Here is a 20,635-nt window from a genome sequence, read left to right as displayed (position 1 = left end):
TATACGCCTCATTCTAAACGAACTCCTCAGCAGCCGACAACAGCACTAACAACAACAACAGCAGCAACGTACAGAGTAGCATGCAGTGGCTGAGGCTACTTTTCATGTAGATGGAGGAGGGAGAGGGAGGCACCATGGATGGGATGGAAGGAGAGGGAGAATGGGGGTCTTTGCAGAATCACTTTGATTGCAAGTGCAGTCAATGTACATAAAATGACCATGGTAACTTTATTTTTTCGTGTTTTAGTTTTTTATCCCACGATTTTGTAACCCTTTTTTCACCTGGTGTCAATTTTCGAAGTGATCCTGGGCACTACACTCCCCTCACCAGCCTAGGGAGCCCAGGGCCGAGCTCATGCCTCCTTCAATGCATGAGAGCCTGAACTGACCTTCTTGTCACCTGACAGGGGGGAGTTTCCCCGGTAGGACGTGGCGCGTGGAAGGAACACGTTATTCCAACCAGTTCCCTTCCCCTCCATCAGGCGCCCCGGCTGTCATGGGGGAGGCGGTATAGCGACCAGGATTACTACATGTTTTTGTGAGGGTATTAACTACCCTAGGAGACACGGGGAGAACATGCCGTGGTAACTTTCTTATGAGAAGTGCAATAAAAGAAACTCATTAAATTATATAATACACTAATGCAGTACCAAATATCTGAGTATTTGGATGACAATCTATTACAGGTACGTCGGTCATCTAGGATGCACCGATTTGGGAGAGTTCAGGGTTTTCCATACAGTATATAGGAAAAAAGGACAGACGCACACACACACACACACACACACACACACACACACACACACACACACACACACACACACACACACACACACACACACACACACACACACACACACACACACACTCAGGGATTCCAGGATTTACTTGATAGAGACGAGCAGAATATGTTATTAACTTAATTGACAGCGCATCACTCTACAACGCAGTGTGTTCGATCAGCGTGTTAAGGTTCTGGTACCCAGCATTGGCAAGGTTATTGCATGGGTGAAATAGTCTCTGTTTCTCTTTCTCTCCCTTGCTCTCTCCCTCTCTCTGAGCTCTGGTCTGACGTCATATACAACAGAAACTGTTGCTTAACAACGCTGATTTGCTCTGACGTCGGACATGTCCATTTTTTAGGGGGCATAATTCAGACACGCAGACACTGCCTGCCCGCCCATCTCAGACAAATTGAACTTTAATATAAAGAGAACATGTTTCCCACTGACACTCCTGTCTTCATCTGATCTTCTACCATCACAAGGATTGTTTTCTGAGCCTCCATGACCTCTGTGACCGTTGAAGTCCTTCCAATCGGTTGTTTGTAATGTAATATGGACATGCCCAGAGCTGATGCTGTCAATGCTCATCAGTTAACCACATATACTTTGATGTATACAACGAACAGCGGCGACACGTTGTGAGCTTGTAGATCTGTTATTTTCACTATTTTACTGCCTATAATAATAACATGCCCAAAACAGAGATGCCAGGTTGAAAAGTGGTTAAAATGTCGACGTTGGAATGGGAGTGGATTGAAAGATAGATTTCTGGGCCTTAATGGAGAACAGCAGTGCAGCTTTTTTGTCTTCATTACAGCTGATGGCTTGGTTCGCATCATTTTCTTGTTCTTCGTGCTTCATGTCACTTTGGTAACTTTTCTCATGAGAAGTGCAATGAAAGAAACTCATGAGGGAGAAAAATCGCTCCGAGTTGAAATTGGCAAATCAACATTTCTTTTTTTTCTGCTAGACAGTGCAGTGGAGAAAGACAGGAGAGAGAGGGTATTAAATGTGACAATGGTAATGAAGCGCATTTTGCACACACAACGCCGTCGCAACTCGGTCTGTTGCAACTGGGCCCCTGGTGTTACACCACGACTCAGCACTTTTGGGGTTCAGTGACGGACACAATGTTTAAAAGTCATCTCAGGGCAGCAGTAGCTACTTGTAGGCAGAGAGGCCGCTTGGTAATCAGAAAGGTTGCCGGTTTGATCCCCATGCCACCCAGTCTAGGTGCTTAATTAACCCACCGAGTGCCAGAATTATTTCTGGTTATGTTGTCCCAGTGCCAGAGATTTTTTCAAGGTAAGAAAAAGGTGCTTAGGAAGCGAGATACAGCCTTTTTCAGTTGTAAGTTAAACAAGGAGTGGATGGAGCTGCAAATCTTCAGATAATGATATCTTGGGTTCTGAACATTTTTTTATTTATTTTTTCAAAAACACCTAAAACACGTCATTGGCACGTTGCACCATAGCGGTAAAACACGTGAAACACGTCAATGGCACTCAATGAGTTAAGTGTCCCTGAGCAAGACACTTAACTGTTCCCCGGGCGCCCTATTAATGGCACTTTCACCTTTGTGCAAATGTACAGTAACTGATTCCCCAAAACAACTAAAGGAGACTAAACTATTAGTATTAGTATTATTATTAGTAATAGTAGTAGTAGTAGTAGTAGTAGTAGTAGTAGTAGTAGTAGTAGTAGTAGTAGTAGTAGTAGTAGTAGTAGTAGTAGTAGTAGTAGTAGTAGTAGTAGTAGTAGTAGTAGTAGTAGTAGTAGTAGTAGTAGTAGTAGTAGTAGTAGTAGTAGTACTATTATCACATCGTGCATATATCACCTTTAATACAAGTGCAGATAAAAACCTACAGTGGCAGAGATGTCTACATACTGTATCTGTTTGTTTACACTGTATTAATGTAGCAGGTGTGATGCCTGTTGGCCTGCTGCTAAGGTATGACTCAGCATGAGATGGATCGGCCTTTACGCTCCGTGACGACCGCATTGTCCCAAAAGTGACCCACTTTGTACAATCTGGGTAATGAAGACAGCCCAAACAAAGAAGGGTTTCAGAGTTTTTTGTAACTGGCCAATCACAAGTGGCAAAAAAGTCAGACTAGTAAGACAATATTCACATTGTGTTCCCGGGTGGGAAAATTACATTTTCAAGGCTTTCGGCCAGCGTCGAAAGATACGAGAAGGTAACAACGTGAGACGAAAACGTAATTTGGAGCTGCTGGCACTGGCTTTAGGGGGAGAAACGTTGTGTAGTCTGCAAGTTCCGGAAACGACCTTGATGGAACATTCCGACGGCTCCCATTTCTCTCAATGACTTGGTTGGTTTCCAGTGGGGGAGTAAATAATGCAACAGGCTGGAAGGAAGAGAACTCCACACGCTTCAACTTCCCTCCATTACTTGATTTCCGGTTAGTCGCCCCTTCAGAACGCGAAGTCGGCAGGGTGCACTTTATCAAACAATTATGAGCGTGCTGTGTGTGTGCTGCATAATGTCTAAACTGCTCGCTTTGACTGCTTTATTTAGTATCCAATCAGAAGCCTGTTTGTGGGCAGCAGAGACCCCCATGGGATGATTGAGCTGATTGCTGCATAACATTATTGGCTTGTGTGAGGGAATAGGGGTAAATGCAGTAAAAGGCGAAATGGTGACCGTTTGGGTGGTCAATTGAGCGATGCAGCGTCTGGCCAATGACCTGTGGAAACAAGCACATTGCTTTTCTCTCCCCCCTCCCTCTCTCGCACTCTTCATCTCTTCTTCCTATCTTTCTTTTTAATTGTTTCTCACTTTCTAACCCGTGTGCGCTTACACTCTCGCTCTCTCTATCTCTCTGTGTCTCTCTCTCCCTTAAGCACTCACACAAGCGCACATTTTGAGCTCGTTGAATCCGCTTCCCTCCACCTGCGCTGCACAATAGAGTGTTGATCAAAGGCATCCGTCTTTACATCCCCCCGCCTGATAGTTCCATAATGGACCCATAACATGAACATTCTGTTCCATTGTTTACGCCATTAGTCACACAGCGTCATGGAAAATTACCGCGACGCTATATTGAAAAGCCATCAGCGTGCAGCACACTAACGGCTGCAGCGATGCGTTGACAAGATTCTATCTATCACACGCACTGTTTCCCTTTTCCTCTCACGTTCCCGAGCTCTGATGAAATGCTATTCTGTTATTAATGGAGCACGATGATGTAGCTTTTGTTTGGTAGCATGACGGAGCGCGTTAGCGTAGCGTAACCTGACATTGCCACTGCCTGACACACTGTGCCTTTATTGTATTAGCGAAGTGCAACCCAACATCGTTAATGTCTGACCCGGCACGGCCGCGGCATTAGCATATAGTGCAACATAACATTTCTCAGGACATCATACGCAGCATTGCAAATCGCATTAGCATAGCGTAACACTCCCCATTATCTGTGTAACTTTGCATAACAATGCCAAAACACCCACGCGTCGTTATCATTGCGTAATATAAGCGCCCCGGCGTGATTAGCATAGAAATAAGAGCAAAAACATTAGTCATGTTGCAAAATAGCGGCGCATCATTAGCATAGCAATGATAGCCTAGCCCAGGGTGATTAATTGCTGCACCTTTGTGCCAGCAGGCGCGCTGCTATTTCTGTAGCGGTCGGGCGGCCTGTGGAGAAGCCAGGCATTGGGAGGCCGCTGACACATACGAGTCAATCAGCGGGGGCCACTGTAGCGGGGAACAGGCTCTTTGGCTTAATTAAAGTGATGTTTCAAGCTGCCACCTGTTCCAAATACACACACACACTGTGTGTGTGTGTGTGTGTGTGTGTCTGTGCGCGCGCTCGCCCACACACACACATACAGATAAAACAATGGCACACACACGGACAGGCCACAGGCGTGCAGACTCTGCAATCACATGGATAAACGCACACGCATACATTACAGGCGTGTGTGTATACGTATTGATGCCTCACACAATTATTACACTCGACCCTGCACACAGACACTATTCACTGCACTCCGCACAAGTCAAACAGACACTGTCACACAGATCACACACGTGTGTTTATACTGTATAATATAATATACACACACACACACACACACACACACACACACACACACACACACACACACACACACACACACACACAATACCGAACACACACAATGCATGCACCCTCTCCCACAGTCTGTCTGGGACTACAGTATCTAAGTGATTGGGAGCATCTGTTGGTGTAATTGGCCAGTTGTAAAAAGAGGTTATGAATGCATTTTGAAGGCTCCTGGTTTTGGAGACGGCGCACACTCAGACTTAACCTGTGAGAGAGAGACTTAACCTGTGGAAGATATGCACAGGTTTTCTCTCCTGAATGTTCATGTAAATCTGCGTGTGTGTGTGTGTGTGTGTGCGTGCACAGTGCATGTAGCCTACGTCATGTGTGTCTCGGGGTTCAATTTGTGTTTGTGCACGCGATTATAGACAACGTACACATAATGTAGCCGATCTACAAGCTCACAACGCATTGTGAGCTTGTAGATCGGCATTTTTGGCTACTTTTGTGTGACTGTAGTATGACGAAGTAGGTCATTAATTAATGACATTTTAATATGGAGATACAAGGTTTGCCCGACAGCAACAATACGTACTGTACCTACAGACACACACACACACACACTCACACACACACACACACACACACACACACACGCGCGCGCACCTCACCATGGTCCATGCGGTGGCAGTCTCTGTGCCCTGAGCTCTTGTCTGTCCCACAGGTGTTTGATATTCATGGTTTATCCACATGGAGCCTCAGCCCAGCTGCTTTAGAGAGAGAGAGAGAGAGAGAGGGAGAGAGAGACAGAGAGAGAGAGAGGGGGGGGGGGGGGGGGGTCGGGGAGGAGAGAGGGGGGGATGAAAAGAGAAGGGAGGTGGAGGGGAAGAGAGGTAGAGAGGTGGATATCGAGGGAAGGAGGGAGTGAATGAGCATAGTAAGCTGATGGATAGAGAGAGAGAGAGAGAGAGAGAGAGAGAGCTACAGTAGGCTGCCAACAATGCTCTCCACGGCTGAGTTCTCTTCAGCAATTACACCCCTCACTGCCTCCTCTCCACACCTCTCTCTCCCATGTCTTCTCTCTCTCTCTCTCCATCTCTCCATGTCTCTCGTCCACACCTCCCTCTCTCTAGCCTATTTATGGCCTGTCGCGTGGCGGTGCCGCACTCCGGGATGCGGCCGAGAATAGCCGTGCGTACAAGCTCGCGGCGCGGACGCGCCGTGAGCTTGTACGCACGGCTATTCTCGCCATGTGTCGCCTGATGAAGTATGAAACGGGCTTCTCTCTCTCTCTCTCTCTCTCTCTTCTCTCCATTACTTCCACCCAGTGGTGGACAAAGTACTCAACTACAGTACTTGAGTATATCCGTTGCTGTCGGGCATAAACCTTTTTTTTTTCGTAAATTAACCCATTAAGACCTGGAACCTGGACCTTTGAGCTAAAAGGCATTATTTTACACTTTGGGCCGCGCTACGAGCTTGTAGATCTGCTATTTTTGAAAAATCGTGAAAATGTGTGCACATCTTTGAATGAATATATTATTTTAAAGCGATCATTTTTTTATTCAAATCTTTGCTTCTGGGGGGTCCCTGGGAAAACATATTTTGCGATATGGTCGGCGACCAAATACATATCATTTTGAGCGTCCTTGACATGAAAAAGTTTGAGAAACACTGATATAGAAACATACGTTTTTTTTTTCAGAATACTGTCGGGATTTAGAAGACATTTGTAGAATCGGCTTCAGGTCTTAATGGGTTAACGCCCTACAAACATGATCATACTACAGCGTCACACAAGAGTATCAAACGTAGCAGATCTACAAGCTCGACACGTGCCTCGAAGCGCGCTTTGAGCTTGTAGATCTGCTACTTTAGCTATTTTTGGATTTGAATCCTGAAAAGTTACAATTTTGGACATGCAGTATGAGAAATTCTAATAGATTTTTTACAATCGGCTGAATTGATTTAATCTGGTAACTTTTGATGCTTTTGTGTGACACTGTAGTATGATCAAGTAGGGCATTGATTTATGAAAAAACACAAAATGTTCTCTCTGTCTCTCTCTCTCTCCATGTCTCCCTCCCTTCATATCTCTCTATATTTATGTGTTTAATTTCAGAAGCCATCAGATTGATGCACATTATTATTGTTGTGATTTAATTGTGTTGTTGTTGTTCTTTGTGATGATTGCATCCTAAAATGACTGAATTTGCAGTCTAATAATGGGGTTACCTTCGTGTCCAATCTTTAGCTATTTATAAGTTACTATATGTACACAGTAAAATCCTCAGTGTTAATTTAACTCCTGAGAGTACATACATGAAACCAAGTGGACCCTTACAGACCCTTCAGTCTGTGTTCAGATCAGTCACAATGAAAATGTTATTACTGTATATTAAAGAATATTTTATATTACTTTTTCATGATATGGAAATGTACAGAAGCTTATTTTGTGTGTGTGTGTGTGTGTGTGTGTGTGTGTGTGTGTGTGTGTGTGTGTGTGTGTGTGTGTGTGTGTGTGTGTGTGTGTGTGTGTGTGTGTGTGTGTGTGTGTGTGTGTGTGTGTGTGTGTGTGTGTGTGTGTGTTTGTGTGTGTGTGTTAAAGGTTGTGAAATACAAAGAGCTGTGAAAGAGAAGTGTATGAGAGAGAGAGAGAGAGAGAGAGATTATGAGTGAGAGAAAGACATGCATTAAAAAGAAGAAAGGGAGTGAGGGTCAGGAAAGGAGCAGAACATGTGAGAGAGAGACTCATTTTGTGTTCCACATGGATTCAGCCATGTTTTGTCTGTCTGTCATGCCCTCACTTCTCTCTCTCTCTCTTCCCTCGACCTCCTTTTGTCTCTCTATCTCTATCTCTTTCTCTCTCTCTATCTCTTTCTCTCTCTTTGTCTCTCTTGCTTTCTCTGACTCTCTCTCTCCTCCTTCCCCCTCTCTCTCTCTCTCTCTCTCTCCCCCCCAGTAAACAAAGGGAGTTAACCCATTAAGACCTGAGGCAGTGTCTAAACAAATTCAAAATCTTAACAATTTTTCAAAAAAAAAAATTAAAAAAATATTTTCACGATTTTTCAAAAATAGCAGATCTACAAGCTCGTAGCGCGGCACTCGGTGCCGTGCTATGAGCTTGTATATCTGCTATTTTTGAATAGCCAAAGACATCTAAAGTGACACAGATGCGTTCCAGGTATCAATGGGTTAATAACATGCTGACACGGAGCCGAATGATGATTGAATTCATTAGGCGTGCACAATAATTGACGGGCGTGAGGAGAGGCACGCGTGCAAAGCGCACGCCGCCGCCGTCTATTCAGAGGACAGCTGTCAAATAACGAGCGGGAGAGAATGGCTTTTCATTGTTGTGTTGAATTAAAGAGAGAGAGTGAGGGAGAGAGAGAGAGTGTGTGATTGAGAAACACCTGTTGTGGGAGAGTGAGTGGGTAAGAGAAAATGAGAAAGCGAGAAGAGAATCAAAGGGAAAACTGAGGAGGGTTGTATTTAAAAGGAGAAGAGAGGATCACCTGTTGTGTTGCGAGCTCATGAGACAACTTGGCATCCTGCTAAAACTGTTACGTCCCTGGTAGCTATAGAAAAAACATAAAGAACAGATATTTCCGTTCCTTGCTGTGTTTCTGGCGTCCTCAGCGATGCACACGGCAAGTCTGAAGTTGGTCGGTCGCGCGATTCTCGAGGTATGCGGGGAAACGCAGATACTCACAGAAGTTGTGCATTTATAGATGGATTTTGCTACCGTGTTCGATTTTATAATTATAATTTGTTTCAGTTGGCCCTACCCCAATATTTCCAAATTGGCCGCATGGTAGCACTATAACAAGCCTATTCACATTTTGACTGACACAGCTCTGGGTAGACAACCAGGCCTGTACTTTTCTGTTGATTTACATTTATTGAAACCTTTATTTCAGCGAAATCCATTGAGACCAAGGTCTCTTTTTCAGTGGTGCCCTGTACAGATGTGCCATTTCAAAACTTCAAATGTCCTGCCATCGCCAAGACAGTACATTTTCAGGGGATTCCCAGGGCAATAAGAGGGACAAAGAAGGGCATTTAAAATGCTGAATTATTTTGACGATCACTGCTTTTATGATGCTAATTAATTTGAGCAACTGGTCAAGGACCTCTTCAAATCACCTTTCACCTCATAATGAGTCTGACACCTTCTTCAACACACATTCTTTTGTTCTCATGTATATGGATGTCTGTTGAAGGGAAAAACGGGGGTGTGTAGTGACAACTTCTTTTCAGGGGCAAAGCAGTGCATTTTTAAGGGCAGAAAAGGGAGGAAAACATGCATTTTCAGGGCACTTTCAGGGAAAGAACAGTAACGTGTGAAGTTTTGAAGTGGCACATCTGTATACAGAAAGGAACATTCACAGCACTACGACTTTAATGCAAAGTCAGCAAAACGTCAACACAATACGTCAAGTCAAATCACGATGACTTGACTATCTGTACCATTTAGGGAGAAACGTCACAAATACATCGAAGTGATAGGAAATTAGAGTCTGCCCATAGCTCTCTCTCTCTTCTCCCTCCCCTTCTGTGTTTAGCCATGTCTCAATGAATCTATTCAGTGTTTTCTCTCTCTCTCTCCCGTGCTGTGTCAGAAGCTGGAGGAGGATGAGTTGGTGTTGACGCCGGACGGAACCAGGGAGTTCCTGACGTTTGAGATCCCGCTGAGCGACTCGGGCTCGGCGGGCCTGGGCGTCAGCGTCAAGGGCAACCGATCCAAAGAGAACCACGCCGACCTGGGCATCTTCGTCAAGTCCATCATCAACGGTGGAGCCGCCTGCAAGGTAAAAAAAACAAAACACTGCACTGCAAGCAACTGGTATTCTTAAACTAGAATGACTTTATTTCTTTGTTTGAGGCACTTCTTTGTAAGTAACCGTAACACTGTAAAATCCTCAGTGTTCATTTATCCACTTGTCTGTGTGTGCACAAACGTAACCAAATGGACCTGTTGCATTCGCGCGCGCACGCGCGCGCGCGCGCGCACACACACACACACACACACACACACACACACACACACACACACACACACACACACACACACACACACACACACACACACACACACACACACACACACACAGTTACAACTGGATTTAACTTTGTATGAAGTCATAATTTTTCTTAGTTTCCCCATAGTAATCGTATAATGACCAGATGTGTTTTTATGACATATTAACCTGAACTATTCTGACTGCAGCCTACAGGGTCTCATGCAGGCAAGGCTCATCATCGTGGCAATTAAAAGTGATTTAATAAACATATATATATATATTTTTTTAAGGCATCTGTGCTTCATTACGTTAATGCACAGGAGAGCGACAGGAGCAATAGGACAAAGGTCAGGGGTCTCATGTGGGAGATAGCTTGCAATGGAAGCCGTTGGTCTCTCTCTTTTTTTTAACAGCTTATTGCAAGATAAAGATTCACCCAGGCGAGGTCACACAACTCTGGGTTGGTTTCACTAATTAGCACACTGTCAACCTGCAGAGGGAGCGAGCTAATTATACAAATTGCCTGGTGGGGTTGTGTTTGCCTGGAATGACAAACCTGCATGCAAGAGATACATGATTGAACGCCACTGACGCGTGATACACACAGTCCATCACGTGGCTGTCAGGCAAGCTTACGCCAGAGTCACACCATGACCGAAATTCTGGCTCCACGAATTGTCTAATTAATAGTGAGGACCCATGCGTTGTGGCAGGAGATGGAGACGGCGAGAAGCGATGCGAAAAAGTTGACGAAAGTTACTTTTTGCTATGTTTGAAGCTTGCTGTGGTCTGAACTAGGCGTGGACTAGGCGTAGAAACAAAGGTGGCGTGGATGTTTCAGACATCTTGTACATACACCCATTTACAGTAGCAGAAGAATGCTTAGAGGAAAATGATCTCCGCTGTTGTGAATTCAGCGTTACAGGACAAAGCTAGCTCTGGTCCAGTGCATCAGGGCACGGCCTATTCGTTGTTAAAAGTTGATGATGGAAACCATGGCGATGGGGCGCCGATGACCTAGTGGTTAACCCATTAAGACCTGGGACGCATCTGTGTCATTTAAAGATTTGAGCTAAAAAGCATTATTTTACACTTTGGCTATTCAAAAATAGCAGATATACAAGCTCATAGCGCGGCACCGAGTGCCGCGCTATGAGCTTGTAGATCTGCTATTTTTGAAAAATCGTGAAAATGTATGCAAATCTTTGAATGAATATATTCTTTTAAAGCGAACATTTTAAACTCAGATCTTTGCTTCTGGGGGTCCCTGGAACAACATATTTTGAGATGGGAAAAGTTTGAGCACCACTGGTATAGAAACATACGTTTTCAGAAAACTGATTTAGAAGACATTTGTAGAATCGGCTTCAGGTCTTGATGGGTTAAGGCACATACCACATAAAGGCTCTGATGCAGACTGACAGTGAGTTCGATTCCCGGTCCCTTGATACTCTCTCCCTGTTTATAGGGAGAGAGTATATTAAAACAATTGTATATTAAAAGTATATTAAAACATAGAAACCATGGCAATGTTACAACACAAAACTCTTAATATGTCCAGCTATGTCTTGGTTGAATGTTCATTCCCCCTCCTTTTGTGGATGAAATGGAGAACAAGACTCAGAGGATTCTCTGAGTTGGAGCAGCAGTGCAGCTTAAGACGTCAACACGGCTGCATCTGTCAGCATGACAGTCCTCTGGTTTGACATCAGAACCACCCATTAGTACTCTTCTTCTTAAATGTTCCATCAGAAGTAATGTGACGTGATGTAAGCAAAACCACCAAGTCAGTCTCCTTGCATGCATATAGTTATGGTACTTAGAAATGAAAAGACAATGGCTTGATTGTGAGTGCAAAGCATTCAAACCTTTTGCCACAGATTTTGTGCAAATCGTTACTGTCCGGCAGAAACCTTGTATCTCCATATTTGAACTATTATTTTTTTTCTCGTAATTAATGCCCTACTTCAAGATACAAGTGTGTTGCTGAAAAGTAGTGAAAAGCGTGTAGAGCGGTTAATTTCACTGTTTTAAATTAATCATTAAAAAAGGGAACGGTTTTGGACATACTGTACAAGGTTTCCATCCGACAACAAAGAAATAGTACATTGTGGCTTTGGGGTGTTTCTATCATAGACTGTAAAAAAAGAATGGACGAAGCTACGCCATTGGTTTCTACAGACCGTAAATGAAGCCGATTGTTCAGGAATTTCAAATCCGCCACCTTTCAATATCGCGTCATATCCTGCAGAATGCAACCAGACCAGTATTGGTTGGGTAGCTTGTCAATCAAGAGTGGGGGCGGGGAATGAATGCTATTGGTTGTGTATCTTGTCAATCAAATCATCCCGCCCCTCCTTGAGCATAGCCTACTTTATCGTAAATTTTAAAATAAATGGGACCATAGTTTACCAAAACGCATATCATGATGATTGAAAGGAGACTTTAAACTAGCGACTGGAAGCATATAGTGTTTATGACAATGTTTATTAACTCATTCACTGCCTAGAACGACTAAAACGACTTTTGTCCCATAAGCCATGCCTGCCTAGAACGACTAAAACTACTTCTTTTTTTTTTTTTTTTTACCCAATGACCAAGGAGATATGATTTTTCGAAGATCTAGACTCCCATCCACTTCCTTGTTAACTTAAAACTTCGAACTAAAGATTCTGTATCTCGGCTCCTGAGTACTTTTTTTTTCAATGAAATATTTTGGCAGTGGGCAAACGCTGCCAGAAATAATTCAGGCAGTGAATGAGTTAAGGTAAGAAAATCAAGTCTAAAGTTCGTCAAAAAAACATCTGCTTGCATTGAGATACATTCTTTCTGACACCAGTAGGGGTAAAACTAAAGGCCATTCATATGAACTGTCACTTGAACTCTCTTCCTTATTCGATTCAATTTCAAAGCAGGAAGCTGAGCCCTTTGGTTTCTATACAGTGTTTGTGGCTTTGGGTTGTTTCTATACAGTGTTTGTGGGTTTTGGGGTGTTTCTATACAGTGTTATGGCTGTCTGAATATGCAGACTCATAAACCCAGAGGCCTTTTTCTATGATAAAAATAAATACATCTCCAAACATTCCGCTAGCCACCTCCACAACAGCTTGCCACGCCGTCTGTTCTCACTGAGTTTCTGCCTGGTTGCGTTTCAACGCGGTCCAGTCTGTTGATGACGGTGTGATAATGAAGCTAAAAGCAACACTTCCTTGTTTAGATTGGACCACGGCTGGCTGCTTTTTAAATGAGCGAGCGTTCCATTCATGATACTAGTGTTAGATTGATTTGTTTTGTTTTTAAATTTTTCTTCCCCAAATTGAAGCTCATAGTTTTATTGTGCATTTCGAAAAGACTGGCTTATTGGTACAATTTGGGAGTTTGAAAATGGGAACTTGTAGAAGATCTGCTATTTTAGAAAAATCATGAAAATGTGTGCAAATCTTTGAATATACATTTTTTTAAGCGAACATTTGTAACTCAAATCTTTGCTTCCGGGGGCCCTGGAACAAAATATTTTACAAATGTTCGCTTTGAAACATATATATTCAAAGATTTGCACAAATGTTCACAATTTTTCAAAAATAGCAGATATACAAGCTCATAGCGCGGCACTCGGTGCCACACTATGAGCTTGTACTGTAGATCTGCTATTTTTTGAATAGCCCAAAAAAATCTAAAATGACAGAGATGCGTTCACGGATTGAATGGGTAAACATTCATCGGGTTGATTTGTGGTCGAGTCCATCCATGAATGTGTTTGCCGGCCTCGGGGTCAAAGCTTTGCTTTTCTGTGCCGTCTCTTGTCTGCTGCTTTCTCTCTCAATTAAACATACGCACCTGGGGGGTGCAAACCCTACTCACAGCAACATCTCTTGCTCTACGACTCTCCATTGTGATCTTGACCTATAAGACCTTTTCGAGGAAAACAAAAAGTTCATCTCTTCGGGGTCAGCCAATACTTATCATTCCCACCCCGAGTTTCATGAAACTCCACCCGGTCTGTTCTCAAGTGGTCCTGCTAGCAAATAAACAACACGGACAAATATATAGGATATAACAGTATTTAATACATGGTTCCAAAGTGTTCACACACAGTAGCTTTCGGAACCAACGAGTTCCCGAGCCATGTGACCCATATAGGTCAAGGTTCCCAAACTTTTCAGGCTGCGACACCCCCCCAAAATAACTGACAAGCACTTGGAATTGTAGGTAGGCATCACATTTAGTTTGACTCGGTTCCACAGATAAATATTGTCAAAACAGCCGAACTGCATGCTCACAGTTGCGAGGTGTTGTGAGCTTGTAGATCGCAACGTTTGCCTTTTTCTTACGTATTATTTGACAATTTGGCCAATTTGGTATTAAAAACGTCTTAAAAGTCATTAAATTGTAACTTTAGAAATGTGCAGATACCCTGTATACACTTAGTACAGTACAGTATACTGTAATTTGAAAATAGCAGATCGACAAGCTCACAACGCGACGCGTTGCGTCGCGTTGTGAGCTTGTCGATCGGCTATTTTCAGCAAAAGCTTTCTCCACAATTATAGAAAACGCAAAAAAACACTTTTAAATGGTTAAGCTAATCATCTGGGGACCTCCCGAATTTGGGGACCCCCAGTTTGGGGACCGCTGCCATAGGTGACGCTAGTACATTATAAAAAACATTTTAACATGGTCACCAGAGCAACACCACCTGTGTGTGTGTGTGTCCGTGTGCTCACGTCCTCACACGCCACTTCCCGTTGTGTGTGTTCCTTCCTCCCGTACAGGACGGCCGGCTTCGGGTGAACGACCAGCTGATCGCGGTCAACGGCGAGTCGCTATTGGGCAAGACCAACCAGGACGCCATGGAAACGCTGCGCCTGTCCATGTCCACCGAGGGCAACAAGCGCGGGATGATCCAGCTCATCGTGGCCAGACGGGTGACCAAACGGAGTGAGGTAAGGAGTAAGGACCCTAAAGAGAGAGAGTCAAAACAAGAGGATTCTGGGAGATGTAGTTCAGTGGTTCTCAAACTTTTTTATGTCAATGACCCCCAAAATGATATGATATTTTGTGCCAGGGATTTTTCAAAAATAGCAGATATACAAGCTCATAGCGCGGCACTCGGTGCCGCGCTATGAGCTTGTATATCTGCTATTTTTGAATAGCCAAAGTATAAAATATGGTTAAAATGATTTTGACACAATTAACGTATTTTGCTAGGGACCCCCTGGTACCCCCCCCTCCCCAAGGACCCCTGGGGGTCGCTGGACCCCACTTTGAGTTTCCCCAAACGATGGGTCGGGCTCACAACGAGGCGTTGTGAGCTTGTAGATCTGTTATTTTCACTAGTTTTGGTGTCCCGAGCTAAAAAGTTTGGGAAGCACTGGTTTTACATGTTTTAGCCAAAGTGGCAACGTCAAAAGGCTGTATACTGTATAACTACAGTATGTAAAAAGACACTACAGGCCTGTAATCCCTGTACCCTGCCTTGGACCCTCGTTTTGGAGTGGAGCTACAGGTGTGCAGAACTATTTGTGTGACCTCTGGTGTGTGTGCTTTTCTTGATCTGCAGGTTTTCTATGTGTGAGGGAGATGAGAGGTCCTTATGGGGGGAAATGTACCACTCCTCCCATCAAACCTCTTATTGTATTCATTGATACGACAAGAAATGTGAATTTTTTTTCATTATCAAAAGTGTTTTTTTCATGTGTTGAAGATTTTTTTTAAAGATTAAAGTGATATTCTTAATCTTTTGTTTTCGGCATGTTGTTTGTCCTCTGGTGGAAAAAAAATGATCTTACGTAACACGGTGACATCACAGAGACGCTGGTTGTCTTGGGTTTAGACCAGGGGTCTTCAACCTTTTCAGGCCAGGGACCCCCTAACTGAGAGAGAGATGAAGCAGGGACCCCCTACTCTATATTGTATAAAATTGTGTTTCAGATTCAACTTTCTTTGTTTACTTGGTCTGCTCTTTTTTCCCTCTACACCAAACACCTTTTTGCCCAAAAATAGCCGATCGACAAGCTCACAACGCCTCGCAGCGCGAGGCGTTGTGAGCTTGTAGATCTGCTATTTTTTGGCTAAAGTTCTCCTCAGAAAAGGGATGTTAGGGTTCAAGTGCTTAATGTTAGGGAAAAAGAAAAAACTTAGAAAAAATAGAAAAAATTAGAAAAAAATTAGAAAAGAAATTGAAAAAAAAAATGACAAAAAAAATGAAAAAAATTAAAAATGAGGTAAAAAAAAACTCTTATCACACACAGATTTGGCGGACCCCCTGTAGTAACTCTGAGGACCCCCTAGGGGTCCCGGACCCCCTGTTGAAGACCCCTGGTTTAGACAGTGTGGACCTGTTCTGTGTTTTGAATACACATCAGAAAGATATTCACACCGCAAATCCCACAATAAGCCGATAACAGATGTGCCTTTTTGAAAAGCAGTCCGCTTCTGTGTTAAAGGCATAGAATAAAAGCCAAGATGGGTCATGGTAGTTTACACCCCCACCCCCTCCCACCCTCCAGCCTCCCTGTTCCCCTAAAGGCTGCTGGGGAAGAAAAAAAAAATCACCATGACTGTGAACTGAGCCAGACAACTTATTTTTCCCCCCGTTTCACTGTCATGTGTTCTTCTCTGTGCGCCTTGGCCTGTCGCCTGCTGGAGAGATTAGCCAGCGTGTAACATGTTGTATAGAGTGTGTGTGTGTGTGTGTGTGTGTGTGTGTGAGTGTGTGAGCACGCAGGTGTGTGTGTGCACATGCAGGCTCACATTTTTGTCTGGTTTACAGTCTGTGCACATGCGTGCATGTGTGTGTGTGTGTGTGTGTGTGTGTGTGTGTGTGCGCGTGTGTGCGCGCCTCCGGCACAGCCTGGATCCTTGCTCTCCTCTCCAACCTGGCGTGTTGATTTCCCCTTGGCCTTGACTGGTAATTGAAAGCAGAGGCTAGAAGCTAGATACCTGGACGAGTGTGTTGTTGTGTTGTGTCCTGGCTGCGTTGCCTCTGTCGGGTGTGTGTGTGTGTGTGTGTGTGTGTCTGTATGCACACTATACAGCCAGGGTTGCCAGATCTGCTTATTATAATTTCCCAGCAAGATTTTATTTGAAAATAGCCGATCTACAAGCTCACGACGCGTCGCATCGCGACGCGTTGTGAGCTTGTAGATCTGCTATTTTCAAATAGCTGATGTACATGTTAAAGTACTATTGTGGCCCATAGTCGCTTCTTTTGGCTTGGTTTTCCTAGACCTGATTGCTTGTTTCTCTCACAGAATCTGGCAACACTGTATACAGCATGTCTACATTCTTACGTGCATGTATGGCTGTGGCCGCTGGCGTGCGAGTGTTGTTACAGACTTCAAGCGCCCGGCACTTCAGAGAAAAGCGCCGTAAAAAGACTAGGTATTGTACCCTGGGGAACGCGGTCATGAATGTATCCATCGCATGCACAGCCCGAGGCACGGCCTCAGGGCTCTTCCTGTGTGTCTAGGTATTAGAATAAAGAACTCCTCGGAGAAGGCACTGAGGTAGGCAGAAAATATAATTAATAAAAAGTGCCCATAGGCGTTGATATCACATGAACAAATGTTCAGATAATGAACTGAAACACAATGAAATGAATAAGCGTGTGCGTTGCGTGTGTGCGCGCACACACACACACACACACACACACACACACAGGTCTAAATCTGATTTGTAAAATCTCTATAGATGGGTAAGGAATTGTGCATAAGATATTAGCACACGAGTCAAAGACACAATCGATGTTTGAATCCTCACCTATTTGTTAATATCTTCTGGACAAGGCCCTCAGAATGGCAGCTGTATTCATTTAATGCATCTATACAGGGAATTGTATTACCTCTACAAATACCGGTTATCTGTCAGTAAATTAAGAACATGTAATAAGCCCATATGCATACAATGATAACCGCGCACGGAACGCCTAAGGCGTGCTGCTGATATTGCATATTCAACTTTTACATTCTTCATTTTCTGGAACGAGACCGTCAGAATAGCAGAACACAGAATCTAATACGTCCATAAGCACAGTGATATCATACGGCTCTCCAATACGGTTCTCTTATTGGATAGAAATAATTAAGTGAATGCACACATGCATCAAGTCAGAGGTCATTTGGGAAATCTCTTTAGTACATTAAATTAAACTCTATCACTCTTTGGGGAAATAAAATGTAAAGGCACTGCCATAGCGTGATGGTTAAGAGTGTCTACCATAACGTCACTGTTGGGTGGGAACCTTGTATGTCAAAAAAACGTTCCTTTTTTATTATTATTATTAATATATTTTTTTTAATTAAACGTTTTAACCCATTGAGACCTGAAGCCGATTCCACATGTCTCCTAAATCTCAACAGTATTCTGAAAAACGTATGTTTCTATATCAGTGGTGCTCAATCTTTTGGACCCCCACAATTATATGTATTTGGCCGCAGACCCCCATCAAAATATGTTGTTCCAGGGACCCCCAGAAGCAAAGATTTGAGTTAAAAATGTTTGCACACATTTTCACGATTTTTCAAAAATAGCAGATCTACAAGCTCGTAGCGCGGCACTCGGTGCCGCGCTACGAGCTTGTAGATCTGCTATTTTTGAATAGCCCAAAGTGTAAAATAATGCTTTATTAGCTCAAATCTAAAAATGACAAAGTTCCAGGTCTTAATGGGTTAAAATAGCTAACACATCGGTTGCCAGAATTTTATAATAACCGATTATGTTCGGTGCCAGAAATCTCACCGTCTGCGACGCTGCGCGCTGTTTAGAGCTGTGGACTCCACGGCGAGCACACGCACATAAACAATGCATGCGTGCACAGCAATGGATGGTCCTGGCTAAAGCCTGGAACAACAACATGTCTCATGCGAGTCACCATTGCGGAGCGATCGCGCATCGAGAATGACTCGTTTTGCCCACTGTAAAAAGTTGAGGAGATACAGAGGTTTTTTAGCAAGGACATAGAATGGAAGCGGATGGGAGCCAGATTTTTTGGCACGGTAATACTTAGAGTGTTCATGGGTGATTCCAGTGCTGCGCTAGCCCCCCCCTTGTGGGAAAAAAAAGAAAAAAAAAAAAAGACTGATAACACGGTCTGAACCGTGTTCGGCACCAAAGCGCCACTCTTTTGTTTGGCACCCGATGTGTTAAAATAGCACTCTACACGCTTTTTGTTGGTGCTATTTTTACAACTTTTGTGCGACACTCTTGTATGATGAAGTAAGACATTAATCTAAAAAGAAACACACACAGTTGAAATATGGATATACAAGGTTTCTGCCTGACCGCAAAACGTAGCTGGATCAACTCCGGGTTGGGGTCTTGTGTGTTGTGGCCAGGTCATCCCTCCTCTGCACGAAGCAGAATAATGAATATAAAACAACAAATAATGAATAAAAAACATAAATCTGGAGACGGGGTGAGAAGCATGTTGTTGACAATTCCAATCAAAACTATGATTTATTATCACAGGAAGAGAGTTGCCGTTCTTAGGTCTTGAGAGAAAGTCCATGTAATGTACACACACACACACACACTGCATCTGCTCAATTAATTTAGTCAGACGCCCTTCACGTATCAAATCAACAACTATCCATCCAGATCCAAACATATCAAAAGGGGTTATGGTAATTTGTGACATTTTGGGTGACATGTGTCAGAGAATTCCTAATTTACTTCACTCTCTGAGCCTCTCTCCCACAATATCCCATCTCTAATTAACCCATTCAGACCGGGGACGCATCTGTGTCATTTTAAGATTTCTCTGGCTATTCAAAAATAGCATATCTACAAGCTCATAGCGCGGCACCGAGTGCCGCGCTATGAGCTTGTAGATATGCTATTTTTTTTTTTAATTGTGAAAAATGTTGCAAATCTTTGAATATGTATGTTTTTTAAAGCAAACATTTTTAACTCAAATCTTTTCTACAAATGTCTTCTAAATCCTATCCTGTTTTTATTATGTTGTTGTTATAATATCAGTGGTTCTCACACTTTTTTCATGTCAAGGACCCCCAAAATGTTGTTCCAGGTACCCCCCAGAAGCAAAGATTTGAGTTAAAAATGTTCGCTTTCAAAAGTATATATACATTCAAAGATTTGCACAGATTTTCACGATTTAAAAAAAAGAAAATAGCAGATCTACAAGCTAATAGCGCGGCACTCGGTGCCGCGCTATTAGCTTGTATATCTACTATTTTTGAATAGCCAAAGTATAAAACAATGGTTCAAGTGGTTACACAGGTGCGTTTCCCGGCTTTAATGGGTTAATCTCCAAATAAATGATTTGGCATCACATCAAGAATGGGTGCGTGCAGTCACCCCTACTCCGCCTCTTCATTTCTCTCTCTCTCACACACACACACGCACACGCACGCACGCACGCACGCACGCACGCACGCACGCACGCACGCACGCACACACGCACACACACACACACACACACACACACACACACACACACACACACACACACACACACTCACACAGAAGGAAAGAAGTTACACCAGACTTCCTCATCTCCATTCCATTACCCGATGGGCTTTGGGTTCTGCTCTGGGCCTAATTATCAGCCTGAATGTGCAATGAGCTGCTGTGTGATTTGTCTCTGCACTCTCCTTCCTCCACGGCGTAGAGAATCTCCCCTGCTACCACAGAGAGAGAAAAGTTCACCAAGGCCCCTCAGCAGGCCAATTCATTAACTATCTCATTTAAAGTCAAAAGGCTTCGCTAGCCAACAGTCCAAAGCACCATATGGCCTCCCCCCCCCCCCACCCCC

At 43.6% G+C, this 20,635-nt stretch overlaps 1 protein-coding gene across 5 annotated transcripts in view; it reads left to right on the top strand.

Annotated features, from left to right (window-relative positions):
* Positions 1-20,635, top strand: part of LOC311046045 (partitioning defective 3 homolog) — a 361,319-nt gene that overhangs the window by 194,244 nt on the left and 146,440 nt on the right. For 4 of the 5 annotated variants that reach the window (XM_084058141.1, XM_084058142.1, XM_084058139.1 and 1 more), the window contains exons 14-15: positions 9,460-9,648; positions 14,634-14,804. In XM_084058141.1, the coding sequence (XP_083914267.1) occupies positions 9,460-9,648; positions 14,634-14,804 (360 nt within the window). The remainder of the gene's footprint in view (positions 1-9,459; positions 9,649-14,633; positions 14,805-20,635) is intronic. The other variant, XM_084058140.1, reaches the window with a different exon arrangement.

This window comes from Gymnoscopelus microlampas, assembly GCF_963454915.1.
Source record: "Gymnoscopelus microlampas genome assembly, chromosome: 5".
Classification (NCBI taxonomy): domain Eukaryota; kingdom Metazoa; phylum Chordata; class Actinopteri; order Myctophiformes; family Myctophidae; genus Gymnoscopelus; species Gymnoscopelus microlampas.
Note: the sequence above shows the minus strand (reverse complement) of the source record. Positions and strands in the feature narration are given on the sequence as shown.